The following is a 17,444-nucleotide window of genomic DNA, read 5'->3' on the forward strand; positions in this document are numbered from 1 at the left end:
GAGAGAGAGAGAGAGAGAGAGAGAGAGAGAGAGAGAGAGAGAGAGAGAGATCCTTTCTGAGGATGAATGAGAAGAATAAGGCTGGGGTACAACCTGATCTAATAGATTGGCACCCAGTTCAGCAGGCACCATTGTTGACTGCAACAAGGAACCTATGGCTAGTGAGAGTAGGTCTGAAAGGCAGAGCAAAAAGCGTCTGCAAAGAGGAAAGAGCAATTAGTATTGTTCTGTGGATGGACTCTAGGAAACGAAGTGGAGAGTTGGGGGGAGGATGCTGGGGAGCTCATGTTTCAGCCAACACTACTATGATGTAGTCTACTATTTATGATTGCTCTTCTGCTGGGACTAAGTTTTATGGTGTCCAGTTTGACATGGCTGTCACTCCATGATCCTCCATGTGAATTGCAGAGATGAATGCTACAGATGAATGCTCATTCACATTTAGTCCATAACTATCAGAAACCCCAACTCCAATGGTAAACTCATTTTCTCAGGAAGAATCACCATCTTTTGATTTCTATTCAGGTAGAGTGACTAGACTATGACCTCCACTAACGAAGGTACCAGTAGCGGTTGCTTCCTTGATGGATCTCTGTGTAAATCTTGACAGTTGAGCCACATCCAACTTGACTATGACTATCATTTAGTTTGACAGACTGGCTCTGTGATCACAGAATACTGAAGTTTGTAAGGGACTGAGGGCCCTTGATGGTGCCTGTTGTGGGTAGCTTGGGTAGCTTACAAGAGTTACAGGAAATGATTGCTGTCCAAATGCTTATATCCTAAACCAAACTCCTTGCCCTGAAAACTCTTAATAATTACAAGAAAATGGAAACTCAGAGGCAGAAGAAAATTTTCTCTGAACAGTGTATGTAGTTAAGGCACGATCACAGTCCAGCTGTATCTAAATCTGAGGTAGAGCTGACTTTTAAGGTGACTGTGGTTCCATTGACTAAAGCAAAGTGAATTTGTTTAAATTTCCTCTACACTAGTACAAGGGAAAGAGGGAAAGGAAGTCAAAGGAAGAGGGTTAGAAGAGTGAATATGGATGAAGCATGTTACCAGCACACATGGCAATGACATCATGAAATGCTTTACAATTAATATGGAAAAGTAAAGAGGGGCAGCTGGAGAGTCCTGTGAAGAAGGGACATTTGTTTTTTAATTCATAAATAAGAATAAATGAGTGGAATAAAGAAAAGAAGGAGAATAAGTTTGTTTTATAATCATTTATGAAATCACTACTTTTTCCTACTTTTCAGCATGTGTATTAGATTTCAGAACATTAAAAAGGCATACAAGGAACCCCAGTGGAGTAATGGAGACACCAACCCACCCACAAAAGTTGCATTCCAAAATTTGTCCTGTCTACAAGTAATACAAGCACAGGGGATGAAGCAGAGACTGAGGGAGTGGCCAACCAATAACCAGTCCAACTTGAGACCCATTCCATGGGTAAGCACCAATTCCTAACACTATTAATGATACTTTGTTATGCCCGCAGACAGGAGCATGTTGTCCTCTGAGAAGTTCCACCCAGCAACGGACTCAGACAGATACAGGCACTCACAGCCAAACAGTGGATAGAGCTTGGAGATTCTTACAGAAGAATAAAGGAAGGTTTGCGAGCTTCAAAGGGGACAGGAACTCCACAGGAAAACCAACAGAGTCAACTAACCTGGACCATTAGGGCTCTCAGAGTCTGAACTATCAACCAAAAAACATACATGGGCTGGACCTAAGCCTCTTGGCTCATATGTAGCAGATATGCAGCTTGATCTTCGTGTGGGTCCTGAACAACTGGAGTGGTAGCTATCTCAAAAGCTGTTGCCTGTAGGTGGGATATGTTCTTCTAGCTGGGCTGCCTTATCTGGCTTCAGTAGGAGACAAAGTTCCTAGCCTCAAAGAGACTTGAAGTGCCACAGTAGGAAGGGAGTGCCAGGGGCCCCCTGCCTTCCCAGAGGAGAAGGGGACAGAGAAGGGGAAGGATTGTGGGAGGAGGTGACTGTGAGGGGGCAGTGAGAGGGATATAAAGTGCATAAGTAAAATAAAATAAAATTTTAAAAAGAGGTTTTTTAAAACAGACTTGTTCAAGTGTGATTGCAAAGAAGATGAATGGTGTCTCTCACCTGAGGCCCTGCTGGGCTGTGCTAGTCGGCTGGGTGTAGTCAGTATTCCAGTAGGATGCAACAGGTTTCCTGTGCTCCTGAGCTTCTGGGCATCTTCAGTGGAGGCTGATGTGGAGGGAAGGCTTGCCCAGGGTGGTCCTTCAGGTGTGCTATCATCCACAGTCAGTGGCATAGGCATGGATACTGTAGGTGCTTGTGTGTATCTATTTGTCCCCCATGGTGTTCTGGTCATGTTCCCTGAAGTGTGTTGAAAGGGACAACCATTGGTATTGCTGTACTTGATCTCCTTGATCATGTGTAAAACTGCAGACATAAAAAAATGCTCTCAAAGGGCAAGTGAAATATTTATTTATAACACAGATAATTATTACATTTTACTGGGGAGTGAAAAAGACAGATTAAACTGAATTTTGTTTTCTTTGGCAACAAGCCAAAAGAAACACCTGGAGAGATGGCCTGGTTTTGCAGAAGACCAAAATCTGTTCCCAGAACCCATACAGTGGCTCTCAATCACCTATATCTGCACCTCTAGGGGATCTGGTGTCGTCTTCTGGCTTCTGGTAGTTTCATGCAAGTGATGCACATACATTCATGCAGGACACAGGCACTCATGCATACACAGAAGATAAAACTAACTCAGTCTTTGAAAAATAAAACCCCCAAATCCTCTCTAAACCTCTTAGACCCCTAGGAAGCTAGTGGATGTGGTTGGGGACAGGGGAGCTGTCTCAAATATACGAGATTTATTTCTAATTATACAGTAGGATGGGAAGGTTGTTTGAGATGAGGAGATCTGCAGGCAATGGAATGGCCTGGTTTTCTTCACACTGTGAAGCAAGTTACTTATTTTAATTATTCAATTTGTTCTTGGTTTTAGTGTTAGAGAATTCCGGGCCTTGCACATGCTGTGTATAGTTTTGAATATGATTGTGTTTGAACAGTAGTTCTCTTACATTGCTTCTTGTGTTTGTTCACAGCAGCAAAGAGAGTACCAAATACACTAAAGAAGCACTTGGCACTGAGGTACATTCACTGCCCCTTTTAGCCTTGACATTAAATTGGAGATAATTAATGATAATGGTGATGGTGGTGATGGTGGTGGCGGTAGTGGTAACAACTCACCAAGCTTTCCATAGTTAAGCTAAATATTCCCTAATCGTCTTTAAAAAAAAATGATAGTTTCACATTGGTTCACGTGGAAAAAAAGCTAATAATCTTTTCTCTCAAATTACAGGGCTAATTGTGATGGATGATTTTACAGCTGTGAGTTAAGTGGGGGAACGTTTGCTTATCCAGAACACCAGCTCTCCCTTCATGTAATGATGCCATTACTTTCACGAAAGTTCTGAGGTTTGCCTTATATGAAGCAGTGTTTCCTTTGAGGACCATGGGCAGGGATTTTATGACTTTTCTTACCTCCAGAAATCATATATTTTTACATTATACTGGAGTATTTTACAATTTTGTGTAGTTTTCACAATGTAAGTTACGGTATTAGCTTTTGGTAGAAAATCTAAAAAGTTGTAGTTGGTAGAGTTGAATTCTATTCCACTCCACTGTTTGAGACACACCCTTTTCACAGCCTGCTTCTTCTTGTCCATCCTTACCTCCTTGAGGGAAGGCTTTTTGCTATGCTAGGATGTCCTTCTTGGGCTTATACATGAAAGAGCTCAATGTAAGTTAGTTTACATCATGAATATAGTTTGCTTTCCTGTAACTCCCTTCTATCTGTGAGCTTGAGAGACAATGGGAACATTTAAAGAGCCATTTTCAAACTGTCCTCCTGGCTGGAAGCAAAGGATATCTTTTGATGAGCGAGTGAATGAATGAGTTGTACTGATGCAGATCCATCCTCGGCATAGATAATACTGTTACTGAAAGAGATCACTCAGTTTTGTACATGTCTCAGGTCACTGCATTGTACCTTTTGTGTTTGGTGACAATACTGTCAATATTGCATACAATGTGGTAGGATTGACTAGGAAAAATCTTGCCCAGTAACTGGTGGCATCATTTCATGTTGGTGTGGAGTCACTAACACACCTTTTGGTATGGATCTCCAATGAGGAGCAAATTAACCAATCTGTGCCTTAAAATGTTGACCTCACTGTTTCCTGTGAATTTGCAGAGAAAGACATCTACCTACATTGTTGAAGTAAAAATGTCTTATTCCAGCAGTTACTATCATCATACAAGATATTGTCAGTGGGGGAGGTGACGTTAAGGATATCAGAGAACTCTTGGTATTATTTTTAGGACTTTGTTTGTTTGTTTGTTTTTTGAGACAGGGTTTCTCTGTGTAGCCCTGGCTGTCCTGGAACTCACTCTGTAGACCAGGCTGGCCTCAAACTCAGAAATCCACCTGCCTCTGCCTCCCAAGTGCGGGGATTAAAGGCATGTGCCACCACTGCCCGACTATTTTGGGGGACTTCTTAAGACAGTGGTTTTCAGTATAGATATCTATTAATATGAATTCTAGAAGTACATATCATCAGTAAAATTTCCATCATTGACTGACTCTTCTGAACCCTGCTACATTAAGCTGTGGCATCATTTTAGGTGCTGGGAAGAATTAGATGGACGTGTTTTGTTTAATTATGTGAGACTAAAGGAAACAGAAGAGAGACACAGCAGAGTAAAGAAAAACCAAGAAAGCATCTTACTCGAGCTTGGGGAACCACTGTGTGTGCCTATGGTTCCAACAGGAAGCTCTGGAAACATCTGTTTGCTTTCTGTCAACTCTTTCTCTGAAGGAGCACTTGTCTTTGTCCAGGGGAGGGACTTCAGAGCAGATACCCATTGTGTGCTCCAGCGTGCAGAATATGGTCTTAGAAGTGACTGCTGGCTTTGAGTTGTGAGCCTTGGAGTCCTTGCTGTTCCCCTGGTGGTTGCTCCTCAAAGGAAACAGCCAATGGTAGTTTTAACTTACTTGCCACTTTGGGCACATAGAACTGTTGAGTCACGAAAACACAATTAGGCAGTAGTTATATAAAGTGCAGACATTATGATATTACTGTGAGTGGTACCAAATGTCACCAAAGGATGTTTTCTCTTGAATGAACAATGGGGCTAAATATCATACAAGTGCTGTGTGATAAACTGCTGTGAACAGAAAGTAAAGTTGTCAGATCTAAGAGTGCCTGGCTGACTGTCTCTCCTGATGACACTCAGTGACTTGTCAGAGCCTGAGTGTCTCTCTGCAGTCCTCAGCTGCTCCATGACTCAGATCCTTGTCTCTGCAAGAGTAATGAGGCCCATACTATCTGCCCTATGGCCACATGTAGGAACATAAAGTGAAGCTGGACTTTCCAAAAGAAACTACTTGAAAGACTGACCTTCAGCAAGACTGGTAGATTTTTTAAAATATGAATTTGTCTAATGACCTTGCTTATTCCACAAGGGATAGGAAAAAGAGGTACAAATGTTAAATTGACTAATGCTCTCCTTTAGGAAGACTGAGATGATGTTAGGCTGAGATAAGTGGACCTAAGGTGAGAGGTACCCATTAGCCTACAGGGTTGCTTTTGCTGGGTGGAAAGGTCTGATCCTCACTTAGCCTGTGTTGGATTTTATTTGCCACTTGCCCTTTGGAAGGTATTGAGTAAAGGGAACTTACTATGTAATTGCAGGAGGTGATCCTATTGGAAGAGGGTTTTGTGCATTGTGTATTCAGATGCTGATTTCTGTGCCCTGAGATCTAGTTATACTCTGGACATAGGCATTGTCATGGATATTGAAGACTCTCCTGTACCAATGTGGTATCAAGTATGTTCCCCAATTGGTTAATACAAAGCTGAACAGTCAATGTGGTGGTTTGAATATCCTTGTCCACTGGAAAGTTGCACTATTAGGAGGCATGGCCTTATTGAAGTAGGTCTGGCCCTGTGGGAGGGGGCTCTGAGGTCTCCTCAGTTCAGGCTCCATTGAATGTGGAATCAGACCCTCCTTCTGGCTCCCTTTGGAAGATAGTCCCCTCCTGACTGCCTTTGGATCAAGATATAGAACTCAAAGGTCTTCCAGTTATCATGTCTACCTGTATACTGCCATGCTTCCTGCCATGATGATAATGGATTGAACATCTGAAACCATAAGCCAGCCCCAATAGAATCTTCTCCTGTATAAGAATTGCTTTGGTCAAGGTGTTTCTTCACAGCAATAAAACCCCAATAAATCCCCTATTGGGGATCTGCTCTTCAGAAAGAGCACTAAGACAGCCATTGACTGCGCAGAGAAGACAGGAAGGCTAGACTTCTAATCCCAGTCTGGGGTTCCAGGGAGGAAACCTAGGTAGAAGGAGTTCACCAGGAGGCAGGTGAGGATCCAGGAGAAGGGCCATAAGATGAAGGAAGAAGATGGTCGCCATGAGGTCTGATAAGAAGGTCACCAAAGGAATTCTCCAAAAGGACAGACAGCTACAATAGAGTGAACAGACCAAATGCATATAACTCAGGACATATGGTTAGCTAGTTAGCATAGAACATGCTATGTTTGAAACACCTGATCAGTTATTGTGCTTAAAATTTGTTGAATAAATCTAAGCCGGGCGTGGTGGCGCACGCCTTTAATCCCAGCACTCGGGAGGCAGAGGCAGGCGGATTTCTGAGTTCGAGGCCAGCCTGGTCTACANAGGGAGTTCCAGGACAGCCAGGGCTATACAGAGAAACCCTGTCTCAAAAAACCAAAAAAAAAAAAAAAAATCTATAAGTCTCCATCTCAAACATTTGGGAGCTAGCTGCATCAGAAAAAAAAAAAAAAAACCTGCCTTTTAAATAGTATTCTATAGACTCCCAATTCTCCTTTCTTTTCTCCTGTTTCACATTTAGACCTCAAACTTCTCACATTACCTAACCCTTGATCCCAAGTGTTAGACCTGGACTAGGTCTTCTTAGCCCAACTGTCACCTGACCAGGCAAATGCCCATCAGGCATTTCAGCAGCACTGCCAGTGTGTAGATAGCTTTTCTTTTTCCAGAGGATCTGTCCTTACTGAAAGAGGACTACTGGGACCCAGGATTGAAAGTGGGGGTGAAAAGCTGAGACTGACTCAGCTCTCAGTTCCATCCTCAGAAGCAAGCAAGAAAAGGTACCTTGTTATAGGCCTAGTTCATCTCCTTACCAAGTGACCCTGTCCCTTGCAAAATGAGCTTTCTTCTACACCATGGCCAAAAGATGTTCTGCACTAAAACAAACCAGACTACTGCTATAGAACTGGAGCATCACTGATTGTGTTTCTCCATTCACTGTTGAGACACTAATGAAAAGCTTACTCTGTGCGAATGTCATGGGACACACTGATGAATAAGGCACTCCGTGGGATAGCAGGTGGTTGTTCTCCTTCAAGGTTCGTTCACTGAGGAGGTTCACATGTAAATGTCACTGTGGTGTAACCTATTGTGACTGAGTTCAGATGACAAACAGATACTGAGTTGAGCCACAAAATATAGACTATGGTTGGGAATCTTTAGGACATGAGAAGATAGCATCTGGGGTGACAAATGACAGACCTTCAGGAGTATAAAACACCACAGAGTAGGACAAAACCTCCACATAGAGATGACAGAATAAACAAGCTTGAACACAATACTGGGAAAATGTTTTGTGCTACCAACATGGACATTGATTTCAAATTGAATGTAGACAAAGAATCATGGGAAAATAACAAATACATGAAGAAGAAAATGTGTTCTCTCTAAGGGCTCTGGAGCCTCTGTTGCTGCTGACTGTTGGGTTTGATCAGGTAAGGGACATACCTAAGTCATATCTAAGGACCATTGCTCTTGTGCCAAAGCATGGACAGTTTAAAGGGAGAATGCAAGAGCATGACAAAAGGAACTTAGCCATAGTCCATTTTATGTACATGATGAGAACTGGAGACACACACACACACACACACACATACACACACACACACACACACACACCAGGTGGACTCAGAGGAGAGCTAGATTTCAGACTACGTGTGAAGAAGAAAGAGGACTTAGCAGTGGTTCCTAAATGGCACCTGGTGACACAGAACACAGATGTTGTTGAGAAAAGAGGTATGGGAAGATCCTGAGAATTACAGAGGAGCAATGACTCTAGAATGAGAATCAAAATTTTAAATATCTTCAAAAGCCCAATAGTGAACACCAGCTGTCTTAGTCAAGGGTTCTATTCCTGCACAAACATCATGACCAAGAAGCAGTTGGAGAGAAAAGGATTTATTCAGCTTACACTTTCCACATTGCTGTTGATCACCAAAGGAAGTCAGGACTGGAACTCAAGCAGGGCAGGAAGCAGGAGCTGATACAGAGGCTATGGATATGTTACTTATTGGCTTGCTTCCTCTGGCTTGTTCAGCCTGCTCTCTTATAGAACCCAAGACTACCAGCCCAGAGATGGTCCCACCCACAAGGGGCCTCTCCTCCTTGATCACTAATTGAGAAAATGCCCCACAGATGGATCTCATGGAGGCACTTCCCCAATTGAAGCTCCTTTCTCTGTGATAACGCCAGCTTGTGTCAAGTTGACACACAAAACCAGCCAGTACAATTGACCCCTTGTCAACTTGACACACAAACACATCACTATTAATCCTCAACCCTTACATTCTTATTCATCCCCAAGATCCAAATAACTTTAAGTGTCCCACAGTCTTTACATATTAAAAGTTCAATCCCTTTAAAATATCCAATACCTTTTAAAATTCAAAGTCTTTTAAACACTCAAAGTCTCTCAACTGTGGACTCCAATAAAATAACTTCTTTCCCCAAAAGGGAAAATTTATCAGGGCACAGTCACAATCAAAAGCAAAATCAGACTCCAACCATCTAATGTCTGGGACTCAACTCATGAGTCTGGGCTCAACTCAACTTCAGGGCTCCTCCAAGGGCTTGAGTCACTTCTCCAGCCCTGCTTTTTGTAGCACACATCTTTTCTTCTAGGCTCCAGCTGCCTGTACTCCACTGCTGCTTTTGTCCTTGGTGGTCATCTCATGGTACTGGCATCTCCAAACACTGCTGTCTTCTGCTGTAACTAGGCTTCACTAACAGCCTCTCATAGGCTCTCTTCATGATGCCAAGTCTCAACTCCTTTGCATGATCTCTTCTGAACTGGGTCATCAATTGCAACTTAGGCTGCACCTTCAACAATGGCCTTCCATGGCCTCTCATAGTGCCAAACCTCAGCTGCTCTTCATGACCCCTTCATGCCTTCAAAACCAGTACTACCTGGGTGACTCTTACACCTTACCAAGTCCAGCCACAACACAAGGTTCAATGTTGGCTATCTCTGGAACACAGCCTCTGTGCTCTCAGAAAACACTTCCCAGAAGATTTTACCTCAATGATGCTGGTCTCTTCTTAATCACCTCTAACTTAGCTCCAGCTAACCAGCATCAATAGTCAATAGTAATGCAAAGTTTTTGCTTTAGTAGTTCTGGTATCTTGTTAATCACAGCTGATTCTTCAGCCCCAACTAACCAGAACCACAGAATTTTCACAATCAAAATAGCAATGACCCTGATAAAAGTCTTTAATCTTCCCTCTGAAATTTCACAATCCAGGCCTCCATCTTCTGCACTGTCCTCAACATTATCTTCCAAGCTCCTACACAACACCCCACAGAGCTCTTAACACCGATCTTCTAGCTCAAAGTTCCAAAGTCCTTCCACAGTCCTTTCCAAAACATGGTCAGGTTGTCACAGGAATACCCCACTTCTGGTACCAATTTGTCTTAGTCAGGGTTTCTACTCCTGCACAAACATCATGACCAAGAAGCAAGTTGGAGAGGAAAGGATTTATTCAGCTTACACTTCCATATTGTTATTCATCACCAAAGGAAGTCAGGACTGGAACTCAAGCAGGTCAAGAAGCAGGAGCTGAGGCAGAGGCCATGGATGGATGTTTCTTACTGGCTTGCTTCCCCCAGCTTGCTCAGCTTGCTCTCTTATAGAACCCAAGACTATCAGCCCAGAGATGGCACCACCCACAAGGGGACCTCCCCACCTTGATCACTAATTGAGAAAATGCCCTACAGCTGGATCTCATGGAGGCACTTCCCCAACTCAAGTTCCTTTCTCTGTGGTAACTCCAGCCTGTGTCAAGTTGACACAAAACCAGCCAGTACACCAGCAATAGTATGTAAAGTGTCAGTGTGGGAGTAAAGTGACAGGTGTTCCTCACTGGGGAGAAAGGATACAGCAGCTACTCAGGTCCAGTTGCTCATTGTCATTGAGAGGAATATCCAGGGTGGCCAATTATTTTCCCCAAATACTCCAGACAGAAATCAATTTTTTAAATAAAAAAAAATCATCTGATTTTAACACTATCTAATTAAAAGAATACCTGATGGTCACATTTCTTCTATAGTAAGCTGAGGCCTGGTGGAGGGTGGGGCACTCTGGCCTATATAATAATTTACACTCACCCAAAGCACTGGACACACCACTGGTAAATGTGTAGTTGATAACAGGGGATTTCTCCACCATCTCCCAGAAGTCAGAAAGATTCCTTCCTGAAAAAAAAATCATATCATGAAGGTGGATTGTAGGTCTGCATGCTGGAGTATGAAGGAAGCTCAATGCTCACCCAGAGAACCTCCAGGTCATTGCTGCTCACCTGACTTTCCCACCATCACACAGATGAAGACACAGTCCGATTCATTGGTCTGACTCACTGTAAGACAAACCAGCACAAAACCACAATATTGCAATGGCCAACCAGGACATGGTCTCTAGGATCAGCTGTAAGGCTAAAATATTGGTTCTGTCTGTCTGATCCCCCATTCAGCATATCATGTATACTGTCTCACTGAGCCCTCATTACCATCACATGAAAGATGTGAGCACATGTCTGCAGACCTTTAACAGAGCATCCCCAGTGTTTTTAGAGACCAATGTGTTTAGGAACACAGATTTATATAAGATCTCCCAGCAGCAACCCAGGAAGCCTGCAGCAATCTCATTCATACCAGCCATTATTCATTTGTAAAAATGTTTGACCTTTTGTAGTATGTAGAAAGTAGTCACTTTCCCCGAGTTTACCTTTTTGTCTTTAAAAATAAAGGGGGGAAGTTATAGCCACTGCTAGACTCTGATGATACCCTCCCTATGTTGATTTTGATATTTGCCCTTCAATTTGTGGGACTTCAGAAGATCCCTATTTGGATGATGGAGACATCAAGGACTGGTGTTAGAAACAAGCCCACGTCTATAACCTAAATAGAGCTTACCTGAGGGTGTCTGGCAGCCTGACCCATAACAGAGCTTGGCATGTGGAAACCTACCAGGCTTTGCTATATTTTTTTTTTTTTTGAGGAATACTAGACCTGAAGCTTGCCAAACACCTTAAAAATACACACCAGAGAGGATGGAGGTTGACTTAAAAATCTCAGTGAGGTAGCTTGTAGAATTTCCAACAATGTCCACCAGCAATGCTGTGAAATCTGCAAGATAAATTGAAGAAGCTCTCTCAATTCTGAAACTGAGACACAAGGGGAAAGAGGTTTCATTTAGATTTTCCTTTTCTCAGAATAGATTTTACAATTGTAGTTTAAGTTAATATGTTAAAGACTATTGATACTCACACATAGAAAATTACAAATGAAAAAACCAGTAAAGGCAAATCCAAGGAGAGAACTTTTATAATCCAACTCTCTCTCTTGTAATATCCAAGAGCTACTAAGATCTCCCTTACTTCATCTAATTTTGTTAAGCTACCAGATCTATGCAAGAGGAAACAAGCCCTCAGATGTGTAAGGTCTATTTATACAAAGTTGGAATTTGAAAATACAGCAAAATTTAATGTCAGGTTGTGAATTACAGACTTAAAAATAGACAGGATCTCTACACAATATCAACAGGAATGTCCTCTTTGCCCCACTTTATTTAGAGCATGGAAGAGAAAGTCTGGGAGACTTCTATAACACTTTTGATTGCAGAACCATTGAATACATTCTGAACGAGAAGCCCACTGGATGACCTCCCATTGTGCCTCTTAGAGATGCTTCTTTTCCTCATCAACAGGATGGAGAGTTGCTTGGAAGAACAACCAGACTTGAAAACACATACCCTGTAGATGCAGAGTGATGCCTTATGATAATCAGTAGTTGGTGGAGTAAGTCAACACTAGCAGGAGATGGGAGATGAGCCTGAGTCACAATGTGACAGTGTCTTTACATGGTTACCCTGTGTGCTGTCTGGTTTTGTGTGTTAACTTGACACAAGCCAGCCATCAGAGAGAAAGAAGCCTCAGTTGAGACAATGCCTCCAGGAGATCCAGCTGTAAGGTATTTTCTCAATTAGTTAATGGGAGAGGTCCCAGCGCATTGTGGATGGTTTTGTCCATGGGCTAGTGATCCTGTGTTATATTAGAATGCAGGCTGAGCAAGCCATGTAAGCAAGCCACAGCAGCACTTACCATAGCTTCTGCAGAAGCTCCTGCCTTCAGGTTCCTGTTATGCTTGAGTTCTGTTCGGGCTCCCTCAGTGATGAACTACAATGTATACCAATGTGGAACTGTAAGCCAAATAAACCCTTTCCTCCCCAACTTGAATTTTGGTCATAGTGTTTCCTTGCAGCAATAGAAATCATAACTAAGACACCCTGGATGAAGGAGTGCTATGTAGCATACCTCTGCAGATGTTGACACCACTCTGTCCAGAAGGCTGGAGAAAACGATTCTCTTCTTTCTGTATTATGTTGTAGAACTTATTAATGTGTTCAATCTCATTACTCTTCCATCTAATTTTTTTCCACTTCTCAAACTCTCCTTCATTAATTCACTTATCCAACATATATCCATAGAATGTCTACAATGTGACAGACAGCTGCTAGGTACTTGAGATTCTTGTAATATATACAGAGGAAGTTAAAGTTAATTGGGGGGGCATAAAAATGGATCAGCATGCAAATATATTTGTCACAATTCTGCTGACTTGTGTTGGATGTCCAGGAAGGACTCACATGATGGAAGTAGAAAACCTACTCCTGAAAGTTGTCCTCTGACCTTTTCATGTGTGCTATGGCACACTACTATGACATGTGCATGCTCTCCCTCCAGCAAACACATAAGTAAATATGTTTAAAACACTGTAAAATTAATGGGAAAGAAAGACTTAGAAGTTGAATGATAAAAATGCAAAGATTCATAGAAGCTATGAGCAGCACTCTGAATCCAGATACCAAGGATCAATCCTAGTTCTGCCCAAGGATTAAAAAAAAAAGATGGTAGTTGACCAGAGTCCTATAGCATATTATAGAGCTTGGATTTGAGCTGAGATTCGCCTTGAGCCAAAAGTCCTCTCCTCCCAAGATATCTACCACCCACTCATACAACCTGTCACTTGGCATCTTCAGCCCACTTCCTCTTTGAAAGGATGTTTGCAACTCTTTCATTTGGGTTTGAAAAAAAAAAAGCCAGCCATTCTTACTTTCAAGTTGTTCATTGTTCCTACAAAAATTCAATTAGCTGATTTACTAACAATGCTCAGAGATGCTTTATGTCTAAGCCCCTTTATGTGTAAATAGGAGACAGGAACAAATTTTGGCTATCCAATTGGTGATGATTTTAAAACCACTTTTTAATATTCAGTGTAAACAGGCTGTGGAATCCATTTGAGCATTGCTGACAAAAAAGGGTAAATGCCTGTAAGATTTCTAGAAGTTTTAACAAATTGGATCACAACAAGATTGTTTCCCTGTCAGCCAACAATTCCATTTCAATGGCTTTATCCTACAGAGATAATTTGGCTAGTGCTTCAAGTGATTCTGCACAGGTGCACACCACAGCACTGTTTATAACAGGAAAGGTTGTCAGGAATGGGAAACAGGTGAATAACCATCACCTTGTCCTTCAGTCACCATCTTTTTGAAGGACTGGGCATATTTCCATATATTGAGATAGAATACATTTTAAGACACACACTCCATAAAAATTTATCAATTATACATATGATGGAGCATCAAGGCATCACTATACCTTCAAAATAAAAGCTTCTTCTTGCAGTAGATGGGAATTAATACAATGATTCACAACTGGACAATGTACAGACAGCACTTTTGGAGCATTCAGCCTAAATTGCATTTCATTATCAAACCCCTCCTCTCAAAGCTCAGGGATTGATTTTGAAGAGTTGACAGTAAGATCATAAGAGTCAGAGTTGATAGACCATGTCAAGGAAGCAAGACAACAGGACTGATGCATGTGATGTTTCAGAGACTGTGACAGAACACACATGACCTGCACAGATTCAAACTAGAAAGCCCCACCCATGGAGGACAAGTGGACATAAAGTGCCACCCTTAGCCAAGAATCTACTTGCAACTGACAACTTTTGGGAAAGGGAAAGTCAGTTTTCTCCAGTGGAGTGTCACTGAGTGTATCAACCACACTCCAGGAAAGATGCTGTGCTCAGAAATAACTGAATTCTATGTATGTTTGTTTTTGTGCACTCTTTATTTTGTTATGGTATGTTTCTTTTCTTTTGTTTTGTCTCATGTTTTAGTTCAATGGTTTGATTTTCTTTCTTTTTTTTGTGTGTGTGAGAGAGAGCATGTTAGATGCAGAGAGAGATGTGGAGATTCTGGGAGAAGTTGATGTGAGGAGATATGGTCAAAATATACAGTAAGGAAAATTTTAACAATAAAGTAGATAGAATTAAAAAGTAAGTTAAAAAATATGCTCTAACATTACTTTAGTAAAAGAATGTTAAATCTTAGTTAGGGCAAAGCTTCTTTTTTTCTTCTTAACAACATTGTATCTTCAAGCCTTCTTTTCAGGGGTGTGGTCATATCAGTGCACAATGCAATGTGAATGGTGTCTGCACTGTAAGTGTATGGCAAGTGAGTAAGCCTTCCATTTCTTCACACCCTTGTCTTATCACTAGAGTGTGGTGGTAAACTACCTTTCATCCACGAACAAAGGCAACACCTTATAGAAAGCAGAGCAACAAGTTAGAAGGAACCCGGGCCTTTATATTTAAAGGTTACATAGCTAGACTAAGTGTTTCCAAAACATATTAATATAAAAATACATTAAATATTTAAGTAGAAAAAAAGAACAAGGAAAAGAACCCCTTGCTTCTTTTGCAATCTATATTTTATTTTATTATTTTATTTTTTGGTTTTTTGAGACAGGGTTTCTCTGTGCAGCCCTGGCTGTCCTGGAACTCACTCTGTAGACCAGGCTGGCCTCAAACTCAGAAATCCTCCTGCCTCTGCCTCACAAGTGCTGTGATTAAAGGCGTGCGCCACCACACCCGGCTGCAATCTATATTTTAGCATGTAATCAGAGGAATCTTTTTACAGATGTGGTACAAACTGTAGGAAGTTGCTCTGGTGCTGCTATGCATCCAAATGCTAATTTCTTTTCCCGAAGATCCAGTTTCTCCAAAATGAGCAGAACTTCACATGCATCCACTTTTGTTGTGTAAATCTTGCCCGTTAAGTTATCTCTGATTGGTTGATAAAGATGCCTGCAGCCTGGGCTAGGCAGAAGATATGAGGCAGGGTAGAGGTTACCATGGTTTTTGGCGGGGAACAGAAAGAGAGGAGAAGGATGAGGAGGGAAAGGAAGAAGTTTCCATGGAATAGATGGATTGTGAGCACATGGCCATGAGGGCCAGTTTGTTGGGAAGGAGTGCTCTAGGCAGAACATGGCAAGAGATATCTCGGGGTTACTGAGTAGGAAGTAGGAAGTAGCATAGAGAGTTGATATCTGCCCAGTTCTAGTGCTTTACAGATTATTATTTAAAAAAAGGTTTTGTGGTTTTATTTGGGAACTAAATGATCTAAGGTGGGTTAGAAACCCCTAAATAATATGTACCACCATAACCAACTTTATAGTTCCTTGGCACTAGAGAATCACACTATTGCACTGAGTTCCTGAGTTGTCCTTGTGGCCTGTAATCTGCCAGGCAGTTATTGTGCCTTCATTTAATTTCTGTCCCTTCATCTAGACCAGTGGTTCTCAACCTTCCTAATGCTGTGACCCTTTAATGCAGTTAGTTTCTCATGATGTAGTGACCCCCAACTGTAAAATTATTTCATTGCTATTTCATAACTGTATTTTTCCTACTGTTATGAATTGTAGTATAACTATCTGATATGCAGGATATCTGATATTTGACCCTCCCAATGGGGTTATGGCCCACAAGTTGAGAATTTTAAGAAACATGCAATACATTTGGATTATAAAAGCAATATATAGTGGTGCACGCCTTTAATCCCAGCACTCAGGAGGCAGAGGCAGGTGGATTTCTGAGTTCCAGGTCAACCTGGTCTACAAAGTGAGTTCCAGGACAGCCAGGGCTATACAGAGAAACCCTGTTTCAGAAAAAAAAAAAAAAAAAAAAAAAAAGCAATATATAGTGTCATTGAAAATAATTCCAAACATTGCAAGTCCATATTTGTGAACAGTCTACCATTTTGAAACACTTTAATCTTGTCATCAGAGATAATAGACTTTCTGCTTTTCAAATAAATACATATTTTATCATTGATAACACTATACTCTGGATACTATCTAGAATTTCTTTTCCTATCTGAAAATTCTTGGGAACATTGATTCCCTCTTAGAGGCAATATCTGGCCACACACACTCATTGTTTACTATACAGGTTACATTTCAAAATTTCCCAGTGGTGTATATTTACATTTTTCCATGATTTTGCCACATAAACAATGGTGATGAATACCCATTTGTGTATATACAGAGATGTCTCCATAGAAAAAAAAAAACAGACAAGGAAATATGCACACATTTAAGTGTAATAAGCATCACTATGTTTTATTTTACTATGAGAAAAAAAATACACCCAATGGCACAATCAGAATTGAAAAAGCTACAAGGTTATAGTGGACTCCACCTACCTGATAAGTCATTGGTCCTATTGCTCAAACAGTAGCAGTGCCTGGTAGGGAATTTGGCTGGGTCGACTGTCTTTGGGTTGGAAACTGTGAAAAGAAAGTATTTCCTTAGTGCCATGACACTGTGCCTGTCCCTGAGCCCCTCACCCACCAAATCACCACAGGAGAACTGCTATCACTTACTGTTGTAGATGGCCACGGAAACCTTGTGAAAGGCAAATGAACTATAAGAAGTGATGCTAAGCACGGAGAAGAATTGCTTGCTATCTGTGAAGAAGGGGAGAAAGAAGCACAAATGCTTGCTGACACAGTTTTAAATAATTAGTACTACCAATACCTGTGACTTCAGTTCTGGGAGGCTGAGTTAGGAGGATTGTGTGTTTGTAGCCAGACAAAGCAATAAACTGAGACTTTTGTCTTGAAAAGCAAACAAAAAAGGAAGGACATGTGAGGGAGAGTGAATATGTGCAA

At 41.5% G+C, this 17,444-nt stretch overlaps 1 protein-coding gene across 1 annotated transcript in view; it reads right to left on the reverse strand.

Annotated features, from left to right (window-relative positions):
- Hhla1 (HERV-H LTR-associating 1) overlaps positions 1 to 17,444 on the reverse strand; it is a 36,615-nt gene that overhangs the window by 8,075 nt on the left and 11,096 nt on the right. Inside the window, exons 6-12 of the mRNA XM_021182717.1 lie at positions 17,157 to 17,240; positions 16,977 to 17,060; positions 11,468 to 11,551; positions 10,726 to 10,782; positions 10,535 to 10,621; positions 4,793 to 5,020; positions 2,130 to 2,366 (exon numbers count right to left, since the gene is read on the reverse strand). Coding sequence (XP_021038376.1) covers positions 2,130 to 2,366; positions 4,793 to 5,020; positions 10,535 to 10,621; positions 10,726 to 10,782; positions 11,468 to 11,551; positions 16,977 to 17,060; positions 17,157 to 17,240 — 861 coding nt within the window. The remainder of the gene's footprint in view (positions 1 to 2,129; positions 2,367 to 4,792; positions 5,021 to 10,534; positions 10,622 to 10,725; positions 10,783 to 11,467; positions 11,552 to 16,976; positions 17,061 to 17,156; positions 17,241 to 17,444) is intronic.

This window comes from Mus caroli, chromosome 15, assembly GCF_900094665.2.
Source record: "Mus caroli chromosome 15, CAROLI_EIJ_v1.1, whole genome shotgun sequence".
Lineage (NCBI taxonomy): Eukaryota > Metazoa > Chordata > Mammalia > Rodentia > Muridae > Mus > Mus caroli.